Raw genomic sequence first — 18,935 nt, forward strand, 5'->3', positions numbered from 1 at the left:
AACGCAACTTCTTAAGTCGATAAGAATCCCAAAGGAGTGCAATTTTTGTATAAATATGGGTGGTGACTGAAAAACACCAGTAAATAAGCTAGCTAATTTAGGGCAATGATATTTATCAAAGTTGCCCTGGCATATAAGAAAAATACCTTCCAATGTTTCTTTGTGTCTGTTTTAGTATTATTTTGTTTGCTAAATCCCATATTGCCAAAGCCACCCAGTTAAGAGATATGCCGGGTTTTCCTTAAAATTGATTTATGTTATAAAAGGAATAATTTTCACCAGTCCATATGCTTTTCAGTATGATCCTGATGAGAAATTGTAATCATACAGATATATATATATATATATATATATATATATATATTTTAAAAAGCCCTCAAGCCCAAGAAAAAAGTTAATTCCAGAAAAATGTCAGGTCAGGAAAACCTCCAGAAGCAGCCGAGCATACAAAAATAGTTCTGTAAAAACACATGATGGGTTCTTAATAGAAAATGTTTAGCTGGCTATAATCTCTATCTCAGAAGATGGTTTTATGTTGCTGAATTTCTGATATAAAAACTTAGTGAAATGTTTTATAGTAAGAATGACTAGCTTTAAATCTGGCTTAGCAAACAGATCTGTGTGAAAGATACGTGTCTTTTAAGAATATGCTTCTTGAACATTTAGTATGTGGAAGTGAAACAGATTCTGCCTTCAGTTTTAGATCTTTGCACACATGACAACTCTGCTGCCTTGGGATTCTCATTATGAGCCGAGCCGGTGCGCACACAAGGCCCGGGCTCAGTTCCCCCGGCAGACTAAGGGCCAAACCCTGAAGGAGGAAGTGAGCTCACGGGACGGGGGCTCCTCTCCTGGCTTGTGAACCACACGGGGAAAAAGGCATCCCTTCTTCGAGTTCTTCTGCCACCGGCAAAAACGCAGGGAACCAGATTTAGAGGGCACTGAAAAATTAATTTGAGCTTTCTCCGTGACTGGCTGGAAAGCCTGAAGCCAAGACAAAACTCTAGTTATAAATGAGGGCTAATCCTGTCCTGCAGACCGCATGGCCTCGGGCTCACGGTGGAGTCTTTGGGGGAGAAGTCAGGACAGAGAAGTGAGATCTTGGGAGAAAGGTACAGATCTGTGTCTTTGGAAGCACCAAACGAAGCTCTTTGTTTTTTGTATGGTAAATAATGCAAATCCTGATAAATTAACCAGATTAATTTTTGTTTTAAAAACACTGTTGTGCCTTCCTCTCCACCCCGGATCTATGTGGAGCACAAGCCTCGGATGGTGGGCCGCGCCCTTCTCCCGCTCTCCGTGGAGGAGGAGCACCCGTTCGGGTGACCCCCGGAGAAGTCGCAGAAGCTGCAGAACCATGAGGCTTCAAGGCTCATTAATACAAATTAGATGTTGACAACAAATGAAATGAATGGACTCATTTTCCATAAACGATCACTACAAAGAGGGAGAGGTTGGGGTGGCTGAGCGATGCCAACCGAGATCCTGGAGATCCTGTGTCAGCTCACAGGGTGGTGGGAGGGCCACAGACCTTCTCATCCACTGGGGTTTTTCCCAGTAAAGGACACAAGTCGTCTGCTACGTCTTTCGATCGTGTAAGGGTCCTTAGAAAACAAATAAATTCACAGGACTAAAACTCTGATCTTTACAGCTGTAACGTAGCTCAAGGGGATGCCTGGAAGGCATGGGGCTCGGGTCAGCCAGGCTGTGCACGAGCTGGGAGCTGTGGGGCAGCCTGCCTTAGAGCTCCCACTGGGAATGGGGGTGGGAGTGCTTTTCCTGCGGCTGCTGTGCTCGGGTGAAAGCACTCGAAAGTCAATCTACGAATGGTGGCGATTACCATCACTGATGATTTTAAAAACACCGAAGGCAGCCGGTTACATGTTGACATTCTCTGTGGGGAGTTCATCACCGTCAACACGGAAACCAAGTCTCGTCCTCCGCTTTGCCGCTGGTTTGGGTCAGCTTGTCCAAATCTTCTACTTCTAAGCTCTGACTGATGCAGTGTGTTAACACAATGTGTTCGGCATAAAGCGCTTCTACAGTTCTGAGTTTTACAAACTGATGGAAGACGGAACGAACCATCCATCATCTATAATACGTTCAATCTTCCGACACCAGGTACATAAATCTCAAGGTATAATCATACTCCTGCCTGTCGTGAGCTCTGAAGATGCAGATCTGCTTCAGAAAACCGTGGAAAAATTCCTCCTCAGTGGAGAACCCCTGAGTTTCTATTTAAAATAGAATTTAAATGAAAAATTCCTAAGGATGCTTAATTTTTACCCGCGATTCACCCTCAGGGTCTTTGAACTTGGTTTGTCTACTTGTCTCACAGAAGCTGTTGGTCTCACGCTGCCGCCCGTCTACACACATCTCCCCTTTCTCTGAAGGCCAGATGAACTTGTTTTCTCCATGTTTGCTTTCCAAAGAGGTGCCCATGCTCTACTTACACTTAGTAGAAAGCAGACGACCGCAGTTGGCACATCGGTGTTGCTGGTTCATGCTCTCCCACGAAACAATACTTTTTAGCTGCTTGTTTACATTCCGGAAATCGAGGAAACCTCCCTCAACGTTCACAGGCAACACTGACACCGGCGGGACCAATGCTCAGTTTCTCTGACCATTTCCCGAGCCCCTCACCTTTCCCAAGGTTCCTGAAAGAACCCCGGGGGGGGGGGTGGAGGAGAGCACGAGACCCAGAGCAAGAAGGCGACAGGAGCAGGAGGGGAGAGGAGGAGGCAGAAGGGGAGGGTGACCGGGGAGGGGTGACCGGGGAGGGTGACCGGGGAGGGGTGACCGGGGAGGGTGACCGGGGAGGGTGACCGGGAGGGGGGGGGGTGACCGGGGAGGGGGGTGACCGGGGAGGGTGACCGGGGAGGGGTGACCGGGGAGGGTGACCGGGGAGGGGTGACCGGGGAGGGTGACCGGGGAGGGTGACCGGGGAGGGGTGACCGGGGAGGGTGACCGGGGAGGGTGACCGGGGAGGGGTGACCGGGGAGGGGTGACCGGGGAGGGTGACCGGGGAGGGGTGACCGGGGAGGGGTGACCGGGGAGGGGTGACCGGGAGACGAACTGGAAGCCCCCCCCGTCTCTCTTAATTCTGCAGCAGTTTCTCCACATCTAACGCAACCAACTTGTTCGCCGCACTTAACCAGTGTCTGTTTTTGCCTTTGGACCCGGAGGTGAGCTCCTGATAATGCCTCCCTGTGCCGCGTGTGGGTATAGTTGCCCGGCACCGAAAACCTCATAAATCATGCCTGGTCTCATGTCTGTCTTTCCCACACACATTTGAGTCTCAAATCACACATTTTTGAGAGATGCAGTGCGCTTAGGGGTGTCACTCTATCGTGTACATAACCAGAGCCCCGTGGGGGTCCCAGGCCATTCCCCATGCCTGGGACGGCCACAGCTGATTACGGGGTGGGGCATGGGGAGACAGTCCTGCCCGGCAGGACCTCTACAGAACAAGAGAGAAGTGGCATTGTCCTAGGACGGGGGCTTCGCAAATGGGCAAGTACCCAGACTGGCGGGACCCCTAGACGCTGGATACAGTTAGCTCGGGAGGCCCCACAACATCCGGGCCCTTCACTGTCAAAAATCAAGCGGCCCCGTTTCCTGCCCTTAATTCTAGGAATTAAGCAACTACTCAGGGTTCTACCATTTCTTTGTTTTGAATACTTCTCATTCAAAGAAAATGAAAGAATCATCTTACCCATGAGGAATTTTGCTCAGGACATAATATCCAGTGTAGGAGTGTTGGTATATCTGAAACAGACAAGACAAAAAAAAAAAAAGAAAAAGAAAAAAAAGCAAGCGTTGAGACAAAGGCTGTGACCATGATATTTTTAAATCACTGTGCATCCTAGAAAAACATCAGTGGAGGAAAAGCAGTTAATCAGGAGACCTGGAGGCAAAGTCTAATTTACTTAGAAAGTTAATTTGCATATCCTGTTTATTTTACTTTCTTCATTTGCACATTGTTTACCTGCAGTCAGAGGCTTGATACAGACTCCAGAGCTGGCTGGTTTGTGACTAAATCAGGGGCACAGATTTCCAGCTCAGTGACATGTAGCCCAGGACCAGTGAGGAGGTCACCAGAGGCTGTCAGACAGCCAGCTAGACCCAGCAGGACCGTAAGACCCATGTACTGTGGGTGTCCCTGTAAATTACGGCAAATTCCAAGGTACATCCTCAGTGAATGTAAAAAGCAGGATAGGCTTCCCTGGGCGAACTCTCGTCCTTCTGTCCAATGCAGCGTGAGTCTTTCAGCTTTGGAGAGCGGTCAGTAAACCAAGAGCTCATTCCAAGAGGGGCACGACTTTTAAAACTAAGGTAACCAAACAGTGTTTCCAAACGCCTATAGCCCGCAACCTGGAGCCTCTCTTCAACTCTTAAGCTAGGACAGAGTTCCCTAACCCACGACCAGAAATGGGGAAAACACGCAGTTCAGGAAATCTTGGCTCCTTCACCTCCGGCTCTCTGGATAGAGACCTTCCCCGGGGCTGGGAAGGTGAGGGGTTGTCTTCAGGGTTGAAGCAAGAACGTACCACACTCTCTCTCTCCCCACCGTGTGACTTCTGAGAGTCCACACCCTGTCTGGGCACGTTACAGTGACCGGCATTCACCACCACCTTCCTGAAGGTAACGGGTGAGGCCACGGGAGAGAGGTGCAGAGTGAAGGGTGGGGGTCGAGGCGCGCACGGGAGCGCAGACCATGGACTGAATGTGAGAACGAGAAGGGACAGGGCTCTGCGCCGCTCACGGACTCCCTGCCTCCTTGGGGCCCGGGTTAACCTAGAGACGATCAGATGCATCACAGTTACTGGAGAAAGACAATCCAGATATGCAAGTAAGTAATCAGCAGCCCCGAGTCCTGAAGGTCCCGAGACTCCTGCAGCAGAAATACGGGGCCTGGGGTGGCCTCTGGAGGGGGGAGGGACGGCATCTGATGGGGAACTTGTCCAAACACCACTTTCCTTATGAGTAAATAGCCAGGAAGCAACGGAATGATGAACTTCCGGCCCTGCCCTCGCCCTCCGAGAAGGGGGACACAAACCCAGCTCAGCTGCGTGGGGAGGGACGCCTCGTACTGCCTTCCCAGGAGAAGAAGGAAGGGCTGGTCCTGAGCAGACGCCGGCTCAGACAGCGCCCGTCCGAGGACCCTGCGCTTTGACTAAACCGCCCCTGAGCTGGACCCACTCCCTCCGATGCAAGCCCAGAACCCGGGCAGACACAGAGCCTCTGTCCGCGGTCGGGGCCCACAGTGCGGCTCCACGGCCCGCCTGAGCTCTCCTCCAACGCCACCTGGTCACCCGGTTCATCTCACTCCAGGCTCAGGAGGACCCGGGCAGGCCAACCGTGGCCTCTGCTAAAATGGGAGCAGGACTTACGGCAAGGGCGGAGGAGGAGGAGGAGGAAGGGGAGCGGAGGACCGAGGACCGGAGGCCAAAGGGAGGAGGGGGAGGGCGGGAGGGGTGGCGCCCAATTCCAAAGGACTCAACGGAATAGCAGGTGTGGACTGGGCAGGAGAAGGTGTGGTGGCTCCGGGGGAGACAGCGCCACGGCGTGACCCATGCAAGCAGCCCTAAGGAGAGGTCGTCCATGCGGTGAGCGACCAAGGTTCCTCCCCATCGGATTGCCAACAGGCCCCAAGGAGCGGAGGCGTCCTGCCTGTGGTCACACGAGGGAGCGTGGACCCGCGCTTCTACCCCAGTCTTCTACCCCAGTCAAGCCTTCAGATGACGTAGCCCCAGACGACACTCTGACAGACCACGAGCCAGAGACACAGACAGGACGGTCGTGAAGCCCTGACCGCGGTAACTTTAAGGTAAGAAGTGTTGGTTGTCTTGAGCTGTTAATGTTTTGGGTAGATCCTTACACAGCAATAGGTAAATGGTAGATCTAGTCTAAATCCAGAGGAAAAAAGGCGCCTATTACATCAGCTGTGGACAGACTTCTAGGTTCCTGGGCGCCTCCCCATAAATGCCCACCCACTTCTAGAACAAACAGAGATGAATTCCTCATCAAAATGGTTTCAGTACCGAAGTGAGGTGCTGGCAAAGACCACGCACAGCGGAAGTCTTTGAAATGACGGCGGAGAACAGGGATGGCAGTGGTGATGCTGCTGAAGCTGAGGCCCTGAGGGGCGAGCGTCCACGGAGGGAGGCATGCAGGCTCCTCGGTATCCAGGAGCTCACTCAGTCCGGGTATGATCATCCCACTCTGAACACAGGAAACTGAATCTTAAGGAACTGAAATCAAGCTCAAGCAAGGTTCGATCAGAGGTCTGTGTCTCTCCAATCACTACATTGGAAACTGCGTGAACAAAGGGTGTATCTCTTAACTAGAGTTACGAGTCCGAGTGAACTGCTGTCAACCAAAAAATCCAGGACACCAACAGATATAACAAAGATACAATACTTTGCTATTGAAGGAATATTTCTTTAATCCGTCTGGAAATAGTGATTTCAATTCGTCCTCTGGTTATGCCATTCCCAGAGACCTCGACGTTGATCTTTGCACGACTCCTTAAACATACCACTGAATGACTCTGAAATTCAGCCCTGGGAGTACCTTCTGACAGGAGCCAATGAGAAAAAGAAGACCGAATTAAAATAATCTTATAAGGGCAATGGTAAGAAGAAGGGAGAAGTGCCCATCATTCTGTGTGTGTACTATGGGGCAAAAAGAAAAAAAACAAAACATGTATGGATGGAAAATGTTGTGAACTATGTTGGGAACGGAATCACTAATCAGAAAGATTCCAACAGAAATGGGACAGACTCAAAAAGAGGTCAGGCCTGAGATGCTGGATATGCCAAGGACGTGTGTGAAAGAACCTTCCGGAAAGGACTGTTCATGCAAATGGGGTCCTCAGAAATGCAAGTGCACTTGGGATTTAGGGACGACTCTCTAAAAAGCAGCAACAGGAGGGAGTGACGTGACAGTCTTCTCTCTGCTCCAAGATGGAACAGTCAAACAGCCTCTCTTCCTCAACACACCATCTCAACCCGGAGCCACAAGGACACCGGCAGGAAAGAGACCACTCCCTAAAGAGCAAGATAGTCCTTATCTTGATAGGAATTAAAAAAAAAAAAAGCTACATCCTCTTGAAAGAATTTGTTTCTTAGGAAGATAAAGCCTCCCCGCCCCCCTACCAGGGTCTCTGTTGTATTTACGTTTCTTTCTTTAAAATAGCCTCTGGGGCGCCTGGGTGGCTCAGTGGATTAAGCTGCTGCCTTCGGCTCAGGTCATGATCTCAGGGTCCTGGGATCGAGTCCCGCATCGGGCTCTCTGCTCAGCGGGGAGCCTGCTTCCTCCTCTCTCTCTGCCTGTCTCTCTGCCTACTTGTGATCTCTGTCTGTCAAATAAATAAATAAAATCTTTAAAAAAAATTGCCTCTGAAAACTTCTGATCAGGGAACAAAGTGCAGTCGGAAGTTAGTAAGACTGCGTTCAGTTGCTCTTCTAAGAGTGCACTCCCAGAAGTTCATGGATTTGAGTTACTTTGGCTTCTTCTTCACTGTGAAATTTCCCTTGGAAAATGAATATATAGAAACTTGTTTCTCTATATACCCAAAACACTATTCATGATGGGATAGCAATTTCAGCAAATGTTCTAATCGCGAAAAAAATTAGATACCATGAAATCTAATAGATCACAAATGCTATTGGCATTTAGTAATCGGAATAAAAATAACGAGTCACAGCTCTGTCATGGGGTGAGTTCACGTTTGGTTTGCTTCTTCCAGTTCAGAAGCATCCGCCCGCACATCTCACCTTTCCCCCTCCAGCGCCCACGGAGCCGCACTTTGAGGCTGCCGGGTCTACGGTCTTCGCTGTGGCAGCCTCGTCACGAACACTCGTCCCACCTTCCACACTCCTGCAGACTTGCTTCCTCTCTTCTTCCTGCATGGGCTCAGCCCCTCCTGCACTTTCAAACCGGATTTCCACCTAGACGTCCCTACCTCATGCCTCACAAGCACCAAGACTCAATATTCTCCGAAACGAACTCGTCAGCGCCCAGTAATCCTAGTTCTCTCTGACATTCCCTACCCGAGTTGGTGGTTTCCTCGCTCAGTGCACGGAGCTAGAACGAAGTCCCCTGGACTCCATTCTTCGCCCCCCGGACCTCCTACCCCAGCACAATCTATCCTCCAGAGGCACTGGGTTAACTTCTTCAGCCTCCGCCGGTCCACCATCCAGTCTCCACCCCTAGAGCCCCACCGCAGACCTCCCCTGGCCCCCGGCCTTCCCCTCCTGCAGAAAGAAGCCACCGGATCCCTTTCCAAGATCAGCCCGGGAGGTGTCCACGCCACTCCCTTCTGCTCCCTGGCGAACCTCATGACTCTTGCCTTACAGGTTTGGCACGAGACCCTGCCTTACACGTCTCATCGCTCCCTGTCCCTCACTACCTCCCCCAAATTTGTAAAAGAGAACTCAAATCTGCCACATCAGAACCAAAAAATCCCTGGTCACATCCTCCGTGAATGACTCCTTTTTAGCAATCACCGCGTTTCACGAGAAAAGCCTGCAAGGCCACACGTTAGTGCATTCCTCACATTCTCCAGCTGCCATCTCCAGGGGCCAGCCCAGGGCCAGACACTGGGCACTGGACTCACCCGCGCGGGCTCCACCGTTCGCAGAGTGTGACGCGGTGATGGCGGCTGCTCTCCTTCCTTCGTGCTGGTCTACACCTCTGGCCTGGCAGATCCCATTCACTTCTGCTTTCTTAGGCAGCTTCTCACTGAATTTGCATTCTCACGCCTGACCTATCTTCCGAATTCTAGGCTCCTATCTTTAGCTTGTCCTGGGCCTCTCAGCGTGGGTATTTTCTTTACCCAAAACTTTTATCCTAAATTCCACAATTTGAAAACCAATCTCCTGCTAACGGGTCTCTCTTCTACGGACCCACGTATTTGGTCTCTCAGTAGAAGAACACTGAAATTACCTTCAACCATTCCTAGTCCTTACTTTTTAAAACTGTCCATGTTTCATTGGTTTCCATGTTTCACTGGACTGTGTAACTTTGGAATGTCTCTTAAATTCACACCACGTTCCTACCCTCAGGAACACTGGCCTGGTTTCGGGCATCTGAGGAGCCGCGGTGACCTTGCAGGCGGCCTGCCGGACTCCGCACCTCTCCTGCCTTCCCGCAGCCACGGGGGTTCTCTTCCTGACAGCGCGCCCGGCGGAAGCAGTGGTGGGGGTGGGGGTGGTTTGGGGGCAGGACACAGCGGCCCTGTGCAGCTACGACCACGAGGACTCAGTTTTAGAGTGGGACACAGGCTCCGCTCAACCTGCGACTCACTCGCGGGGCAAAGTCCGCAGCCTCTCGGAGCCTCAGCTCCCTCCTCCGTAAAGGGAGGGAAGAGCTGGAAACAGAAACCATGAAAAAGGAGAATAAGGAACTCTCTTGTTTTAATCTCGAAGAGAACCATATGAGGTAGCCACTAGCTTTGTACCGAGTCCACGAACTTCTTTCTCCTCCACGATGCGAGTCCCACTGGGAATAGCAGAGTTGGAGCCGACCGGTCTGAGGGAGGGCAGAGGCCACAGAACGGTCAAGATTGCTGCCCTGGGGACTGGGCTCCTGGTCAGCACAAGCACTGTACTCACTGGAGTGTCCCAATAATGGGATGCATGGTCCCCTGAGGTAGTGAGCTCCCCAGCACTAGTGGAATTCAAGCAGAGGCCAGTCAGCCATTGCTGGCGAGCTCAAGGACAGGTGTGAGGACTACCAAGCAGATCGCTGCAGTGGGCATCTACTGTCACCTCCTCATTTGATCCTATATTCTATTCATAGAGGGAGCTGAACATTCCAGAGGGTCAAGATGCGCTCAGAGCAAGGCTCTCCCCAGCGGGGATCCAGACCCCCATGGCTGGGACACACGGCTGAAGAAAAAGGATCTGGTGAGAAGTGCACGAGGGCTAAAGATACGGGGAGCCAGGAACACAGGGAAGAGACTAGGCATGGAAAAGAAAGGGAGATTTGGGAATGGGACGGTAAAAAAGAGAAAAAGAAGAGAAATGACCTGCGTGGGACACGTCAGTGACGTCGAGTCAAAGACTAAGAACCTGAAGGAGAAAAAGAACAACTCTAAAAGGAAGTTGGAAAATGGGAGATCTCTTGTTTTAGATTTGGAGAGAATGAAACGTTTACCCCGAGGGTCTATCTCCTCACCATTTTGGGGTTCTGTTACCAACAGAGAAGGAAATTTCATTCGGTCCCATTTAGCGCGGCGATTCCCAGGTCTACCGCAACGACCACAGTAGTCTGTCCTCTGGGAGAGAGCACGCCATCTGCTCACGAACTTCAAGCTGGGGCCTATGGACCACGACAGCTACCTCATGAAGGCAGCATCCTATAAACGTTCTTTTGTTCCCTCGGAACATTTAAAAACAGCTTCCCGGAGGTATCACCGACGTGGAAAGAACAGCACTTTGTGTGCAATTTGATGAGTTTGAACATATGTGATCACCAGACATACCCAACGCGTCCCACAGTCTCCCTGTGTCCTGGTCACTTTAAAGAAGGCGGTGGAGATCAAGCAAGGAACTCGGAACCCAAGTGCACTTCCCCCACCCCTGCTTTGAGTTGATATGTGGAGATGAGGGGTGAGGAAGCACATGCCCCATTTTTTAAAAAATACTTCAAGAGTTTCTGCATTTACATTGTGTGTTCCTGAATCTTGGTCTTGATACATTCTTCCAAGCAAACCTGCCATCTTGGCTCCTATACGGAACCCCATCCATTACCCTGATCCGTTACCCTAGTCTGCCCACTAGGTGGCAGCTGCTGGGCTTCCAAGAAGCCCTCCAAGATTCCCTCTGTGGAGCAGCCAGTTTTCAGGGCAAAGATTCCCCTGAGAATTCCATCCGGGTCCTTCATTGAATTAAAAAAAGAAAGAAATGAGCACATTTTTTATAGTGTGGCGGAGACAAGAGCCAACCAGTCTGTAAGGTCTTTCGGGGAAGAAGTTATGAGTATCTGGTCTAGAAATTCTTCCCCTTAAATTGGGAGAATTGAGTCCAGTTGAAGGTGTCCCTTTTTTCCCCTAAGGAGTAAGACCAATAAGCCAAAATATTTTAGAAAGATGAGAATATGACCAGGTTGGCTGGAGTCGGGGAGGAAAGCTGCTCCGTGTGAGTCATCTGGAGTGAAGGCCAGTGGGCTGCCTGGAGGAGAGGCTCGGGGGAGATGGGAGGCTATCTTTAAGGTTTTAAAGAGCTTCATGAGTGAGCGTGAGCAGGTCTGTTCCCATTTGCTCCAAGGGCAAAAACAACGTTGACCAGTACACATTATAAGGACCAACAATGCTAACCTTTGGTAATCAAAGGTATCCAATACCGAAAAGGCTTACCAGCCGCGTTAGCAAAAGTAGGAAAGCCAAGTTCGCCAGAGCATCAGGGAGAATGCGGGGCCGAGTGAGACGGGCCTGGGTGACCGGTAAGATTCCTTCCCTTTCAGAGAGTTCCTCAAGCTCCCAGCCAGCCCTGCTGCCCCCCTGCCCTCCCCTCTCTCTGCTCCTGCTGGGGCTGAATTCCACGGCACCGGGGAGCAGCTCGCAGCTGCCTGAGCCTGGCCGAGCCCGGGGAGCTCAAGCCTGACGTGCTCCTCACTGCGGGGGAGTCACACACGTCCCTGCCGCACACAGCGTCCACACTCCTTCCCGGGACGCTGCAGACATCTGGTCTCGGGCCGGGGTCAGCCTCTGCTGGATTTTTTTCTGTTTTTGCCTGTTTTGTGGCTCTCTCTTTTGATTCCAGTATATTTAACGCACCGTGTTGTATGCGTTTCAAGGGTACGATACAGTGACTCGGCAGTTCCACATGGAACTCGGCGCGCATCACGGCTCGTGGGCTCTTCTCCCCCTCTTTCCTCCGTCTCGCCACACCCCCCGTAAGCCTCTGCTTGGCTTACCCCTCCCGTTTCATCCGTGTACTTTAGCCGGCCTTGCCCCAGAGACCCGGCATCTTGCCTCAGAATCGAGCTTCCTCCTGGTCTCTGTTCCCGCTCGTGAATTACGAGCCTCGGTGTTGGAGTGGGTGACGGTGGAAAATTTCCTGCACAAACCAGTCTTTCCAGAAGGCTTCTCGCCTCAAGCAGAAGGTCCCAATCAGCCCATGTTCCGATGGGGACACCTGGCACACATTTCCACACAGCTCTCCAGCTCACTGTATACCATTTCCCTGAAATCAAACCCCTTGTTCTAATGATTTTTTAAAAATGTTTTCTAGAGGACTACCAATGACCAGGTACCATCAAAGTGTTTAGTGAAAAGTAAAGACACCAAGCTTACACAGCCGAAGACAAATAGTGGGAAATAGGAACAAGATGTTCCTGGTTTTCCCCCCGGCGGCCAGCAGTCCCTTCCCCGCAACGCGGAGCTCACACTTCTGTGTGACCATCCAGGTAAGACTGAAAACACAGGAGACATAGTTGTCAGTTTCAAAATATAAAAGTAATGAAAAAGTCTTAGGATTCAGAATTTGTATCTCTACTTTTTTCCTCCTCCACAAAATTTTTTTAAATTTAAGAGAGAAGAGACGGTGCTGTCCCCTTGAAGGCGTTGTCTCGGGTCTGGTCCTGCTGCGCACACGCCCCCTCGCAGTTGCCTCTAAGTCATTCTTTAGTAACTGGTCCCCACCATCTAACTTATTAATGGACGATGTTTCTGTCACCCTGTGTTCCCCGTATAGGACGCTCTTCAGCCGAGACTTACGGCAAGAACGTGAGTATAAAAGAATCTGGTTAAAAGGGAGGCTCCATCTACACACGCATCTTCTACGTCAGAGGCAGACAAACAGTCGAAACCCCAGCTGTGAGTCTAATTACGTTTCCAAAGACTCATCTCGAGAGCAACCCTGACATCCAGAAAGAGCTGTACGATTCTTCTTCTTAAAAATCATTTCCTCCCGTCTCCACTTAGACATTTCAATTCAAGGAGCGTGTCCACGCATCCGAGTCTCGTCTCCTGGAAACGAATGAAGCCTGTCCTGGTGCGGCCAGCGAGAGTCAGAGGAAGCAATGCGTGAGAACCTCCTTCCGCCTTGGTTTTCAGGGCGCACACCGGCGTGCACGGGGTCCTCCCGACCTTTGTCACAGCCGCATCTTCTCTGGGGCCACTCACCCAGAAACAGGGGCTTGACCCCCTCGCGGGCCTGGCAGCCCGTGTCCCCCTTCACCCGGTTTTCTGTTTTGTCTCTTGACAGGCCTTTCTGCGGACTCACTCCTGACTTTGCTCGAAAACACAACATCTCCTTTCTTTCTTTCTCTGCGTACTGCCTCCCCTTTCCCCTCACACACACTGCCTGTGGGACCAGACTTGCGGCTCTCCAAGGTCAAAAATAAAGAAATCCAGTTTATGTTGTGGAAGTCTTTAGAGATCTCCAAGGTTCTTGTAGACCCTTTCATTGGACCCAACAACTGCTCCTGGGGATAAAGCGGCTTCTCTTCACCTTTCTGATGAAGAACTTGAGGTTGCAAGAGACAAGCTGATTTGTCCCAGGTCACGTGCTGCCAAAGAGAACTGGGAAACTAATTTCACATTTAGCTTAAAATGGTTTCCACTCCAAGAGGCTGGTCAGGAAGCGCCTCCCACCGCACAGCATCGTGTCTTCAGTAGCCAGAAGGTTCTCCTGAGGGATGGATCCTGAAGAGAACAGTAGCGGGACAGGAAGGACCGAGAAGTTTAACCCCAGGGCCGCCCTTCGCCAACCTGCTGAGGGGACCAGCAGTCAGCCATCGAAATCAAGGCCTCAGAGAAGAGCCCAGAATCCTAAGTAGGTTCTGGGGTTGGGGAGCAATGGGAAGAAGGGCGAACCAAAATGAGGTGATGGAGGCAAACCAAGTATGCTTGCGTCCAGCAAACCCGGGCTGAGCCGTCCCTGCTGGGCGCTGGGCAGGCTCCTGCCCACAGCAACTGGTGGGCCTCTTCAGAGCCTCTCCTAGCCCACGTCATGACCCTGACTCCTGGCCTCTCCCAACCCTGAAGGTCAAGTGCATGGACTCCTTCCAACAACAGAAATGAGAAGCATTCATCATCGTAGATTCCTTTTCTCCTGCTTCTCTTAGCTGCCTTCTGTAGTGTTCTCATCTCCTTATCACATTTGCTACTAAAATTATGTTTGCACAGACTTTTGTTTTTAAGATTTTATTTAACCACTTGAGAGACAGAGAGAGAGAAGGAGAGCACACGCAGGGGGAGGGGGAAGCAGACTCCCCGCCGAGCAGGGAGCCCGACGCGGGGCTCCATCCCAGGACCCTGAGATCATGACCTGAACCAAAGGCAGAGGCTTTACCGACTGAGCCACCCGCGCACCCCTATGTTTGCACAAGTCTTATCAGCACATACGAGGCAGGATTGCCCGCCGCCACCGGCAGCAAGAAGAAGCGAGGAAGGCTTCCCCTTTGCAGGTGTCAGAGGGTCAGGGCCCTGCACGCACCTGATTTCAGACTTCTGGCTGCCAGAGCTGGGAGAACTCTCTGTGGTTTGAAGACGTCTGTTTTTTTTACTCTTCATTGCCGCCATCCTCAGGGCCTTCTACCCCAGGTATGATTCCCGTCCACATCGACAGGGCCCGGGACCTTGTTAAAAACACAAATCTTCCTACTGAACCGCAGAACGTGGAGCAGACCCCAAATCTACATTCCCGCAAGTACTCTGCGTGGTTGTGCTGCTTCTAACACTGGAGAACCTCCCTTTCAAGGCCAAGAGTTATACGGCCTTCATCGCTCCTAGCACACGGTTCCTTTGATGCATGAAAACATAGTCACGGCCTCTGAGATGTTATGTGTGGTGGTCAGCAACTAACGAAAAACCACACTGTCTAGCTGCATCGTTTAGTACAAGGAGGTCACGCTAATGCCGCCCACCCACACGGGCTACTTAATCAATGCACTTAGAACATCAGGTCCCCGATGGGATAAACCCACATTTTTTAGTCATCAATCTTTCACTAAAAAAACTGTGGTTTTTTTTTTTTCTTTTTTTGGTATTTGAGGAAATAAATACAGAATGGAGAAGGTGTGCTCTTCTGCATGTTCTCGGTTCTCTCTGGAAGCACCAGCTAGTGGATGGCGGTGCTGTCATGGGCGGCAGGATCACAACCGTATCCAGGGCTCTCATCAGCCCCTAACAGAGACTCGCGATGCAATCTCCCTCCGGCGCATTTTCTCATTTAGGTCGGAGGGTCTGTCAGTAACCAAACCTTTCCTACGTCATCTGCGCCAGAGAGGGACCCGCTGGCATCCGTTCCGGTGGCAATCAGTCCTGAGCTGGGCGATGCTTTTCCTTCTGAACATCACTATAAGAATATGAAGCCAAGCATCCAGCTTCCTAAAAACCGTAGAAATAAAACCTGGTTCCTTCTGTAGGTCAGCCGCACGACAGACATGTCCTGTTGTTTCCTAATTACCGGCTGCCGATTCCCACGGAAATCCCTCAGCTGCCCTCAGCGGCTTTCCCTCCCTCTCCTCCTGCAGCTCGTCCAGGGCCAGGGACGAGCGTGCCGGGAGGGGAGGCAAAGCCCGGAGCCCCCCGGTACCTGCACACGTCGTCGTGGCCCTGTTTCCTCTGAGCCTGTGGCGCCGGAGACCTCGTTGCTCACCACAGCCCGTCTCCTGCTTCAACCACCCACTGTCTTCCTCTACGGTCCACCGGCCACACACCTGCTCACGTCCAGGACAAAATGTCCATCACGGCTTCTGCGGCACCGATGCCCGCCTTCTTCCTGCCTCTCTTGCCCTGATCGTGATGTTCACGGATCCTCTGAAGGCGGCTTGCTCAGCTTCTGACTTATACCATCTTCTCTTCACCTTTAAGCTACTGACCTGCTCCTGGGTCCTGCTATCTATTTCTCCACTGGCCATGGGTCCACACAAGTGTCCCTGGCATCTGTGGCTGGTGATTTCGCTGTTCACTGTGGTGTCCACATTTTTGTGTTCACTGAGGTGGACTCTGTCTCTAAAAGGTCATATATTGGTGACACATTCAGCCTGGACACGTGTGCCTGCTTCTGTCAGATTCTCCAGTGTCCCCACCAATCACTGATGGGGAGAGTCCCACAGGGTGCTTGGGGTTTCTGCTTGGGGTTCCCTGATACACAACATCACGGGACCAAGGAATCTGGGTTCCTACCCAGGGCTCCAGTCACCCTTCCCACCTGTGTACAGAGCAGCTGGGTAACATGTCTGAGCAGTGTCCAGAGTGACCCCACGACCCTGGGCACTGCTGGGAGCCGAATTCGGACAGCTCTTCTCTCCAACCCTGCTCCTAAGTACTTTCTTCTGTCCATCTTTTTTGAAGTAAACTTTTTTTGGGGGGGTTATTTCTAAATGAAGTTTAAAACAGGTAATTGCTATAAGTAAATTTTATGCTTTGTATTTTACCTCAATAAAGTGCTACACATAGTCTTAACAATAAAATGGTAGGCAAAATTTGCTATTTATATAATCAGGGCTCAAAGAATTTCCCAAATTGTTTTATGTTGTTGTTTTTCCTGAACGACGTGTGTGCGCGTGCATGTGTGCATACAGCATGTGTGCGCATGTGCGCATATACCCCCTTCTGGATAGATCCGAGGCAACACACACATTTTTGTTATATAAAGTACCACATTAAGGCCAAAAAGTATAAACCTCCCGTTATACGGTGAATAAATTCTGGGGGTTTAATGTACATAATAGTGATTATAGTTAGGATTAGGAGTAGGGTTAGTCTCTTCTCTCTCTCCTTCTGTTCTCTCTCTCTCTCTCTCTCGTTGTTGTTCTCTCTCAAATAAATAAATAAAATCTAAAAAAATTTTTTTAAATTACAAAAAAGAAAAAGCTGGGAGAAAAGACCAAAAAAAAAAAAAAATCAAAGAAAGCGCCCCATCCCCTACAGCAATTCAGTAATGTGGATACAAAATCAATGTACAGAAATCAGTGGCTTTCTTACACACTAACAATGAAAATACAGGAAGGGAAACTAGAGAATTGACTCCATTTTCTATAGCACCAAGAACCATAGAATACCTGGGAATAAACCCAACCAAAGAGGTAAAGGATCTGTACATCCAAGTGTTCTCCAGAACACTCATGAAAGAAATGGAAAAAGAAATAAAGAGATGGAAGAGCATTCCAATCTCATGGATCGGAAGAATAAACGTTGTTAAAATATCTTTATTGCCTAGAGCCATCTATACTTTCAATGACATTCTGATCAAAATTCCACCAGTATTTTTCACAGTGCTGGAGCAAACAATCCTAAAATTTGTATGGAACCAGAAGAGATGCCCCCAATTGCTAAGGAAATGTTGATAAAGAATAACAAAACTGGGGGTATCATGTTGCCTGACTTCAAGCTTTACTACAAAGCTGTGATCACCAAGACAGCATGGTACTGGCATAAAAACAGACAGATGGACCAGTGGAACAGAGCAGAGAGCCCAGATACGGAACTACAACTCTGTGGTCAAATGATCTTCAACAAAGCAGGAAAAAATATACAGTGGAAAAAAGACAGTCTCTTCAATGAATGGTGCTGGGAAAACTGGGCAGCTATGTGTAGAAGAATGAAACCTGATCATTCTCTTACACTGTACACAAAGATAAACTCAAAATGGATAAACGACCTCAACGTGAGGCAGGAATCCATCAGAATCCTAGAGGAGAACATAGCAGTACCCTCTTCAACATCGGCACAACAACTTCTTTCAAGACACGTCTCCAAACGAAAGGAAACAAAAGTGAAAATGAACTTTTGGGATTTCATCAAGATCAAAAGCTTCTGCACAGCCAAGGAAACAGTCAACAAAACAAAGAGGCAACCCACAGAATGGGAGAAGATACTCGCAAATGACAGTACAAAGGGCCAATCTCCAGGATCTATAAAGAACTCCTCAAACTCAACACACACAAAACAGATAATCACATGAAAAAATGGGCAGAAGATATGAACAGACACTTCTCCAAAGTCAGACAAGTGGTTATCAGACACATGAAAAAATGTTCATCATCACTAGCCCTCAGGGAGATTCACATTAAAATCACATTGAGATATCACCTTACACCAGTTAGAATGGCCAAAATTAGCAAGACAGGAAACAACGTGTGTTGGAGGGGATGTGGAGAAAGGGGAACCCTCTTACACTGTTGGTGGGAATGCAAGTTGGTGCAGCCTCTTTGGAGAACAGTATGGAGATTCCTTAAGAAATTAAAAATAGAACTTCCCTATGACCCTGCAATTGCACTCCTGGGTATTTACCCCAGATATAGATGTAGTGAAAAGAAGGGCCATATGTATCCCAATGTTCATAGTGGCAATGACCACAGTTGCCAAACTGTGGAAAGAACCAAGATGCCCTTCAATGTATGAATGGACAAGGAAGATGTGGTCCATATACACTATGGAGTATGATGCCTCCATCAGAAACAACTTTTATAGCAACATGGACGGGACTGGAGGAGATGATGCTGAGTGAAATAAGTCAAGCAGAGAGAGTCAATCATCATATGGTTTCACTTACTTGTGGAGCATAAGGAATAGCACGGAGGACATGGGGAGATGGAGAGGAGAAGGGAGTTGGGGGAACCGGAGGGGGAGATGAACCATGAGAGACTGTGGTCTCTGAGGAACTAACTGAGGGTTTTGGAGGGGGCATCAGGGGACCAAACTGCCTGGTCCACAAGAGTTTGTTCTCCTGGGGCCACCTGGCCGAGGCTTTTTTGTAGCAGCTGAAATCCATCTGTCTACATCGGAAATCCAGGATTCTGGACACAAAGTGATTTTAGCTCCACATTTACAACTCTTAATCCCGAGAGTCCCTTGCAGCCAATCCCTTTGTAAGACAGACAACTAGTTAGAAGGGATAAAAGTGACCGGAGAAGACTCTGGAGTCCAAGGAGCACATGCCAGCTGGGCATGACCTCTTGGGGCACTGCCCTAG

At 50.0% G+C, this 18,935-nt stretch overlaps 1 protein-coding gene across 4 annotated transcripts in view; it reads right to left on the minus strand.

The window, feature by feature from the left end:
* Window positions 1-18,935, minus strand: part of DPP6 (dipeptidyl peptidase like 6) — an 850,942-nt gene that overhangs the window by 169,766 nt on the left and 662,241 nt on the right. For all 4 annotated transcript variants that reach the window (XM_004766000.3, XM_045086322.1, XM_045086321.1 and 1 more), the window contains exon 6: window positions 3,716-3,768. In XM_004766000.3, the coding sequence (XP_004766057.1) occupies window positions 3,716-3,768 (53 nt within the window). The remainder of the gene's footprint in view (window positions 1-3,715; window positions 3,769-18,935) is intronic.

Source organism: Mustela putorius, unplaced genomic scaffold, assembly GCF_011764305.1.
Source record: "Mustela putorius furo isolate JIRA1106 unplaced genomic scaffold, ASM1176430v1.1 tig00000929_pilon_pilon_pilon, whole genome shotgun sequence".
Classification (NCBI taxonomy): domain Eukaryota; kingdom Metazoa; phylum Chordata; class Mammalia; order Carnivora; family Mustelidae; genus Mustela; species Mustela putorius.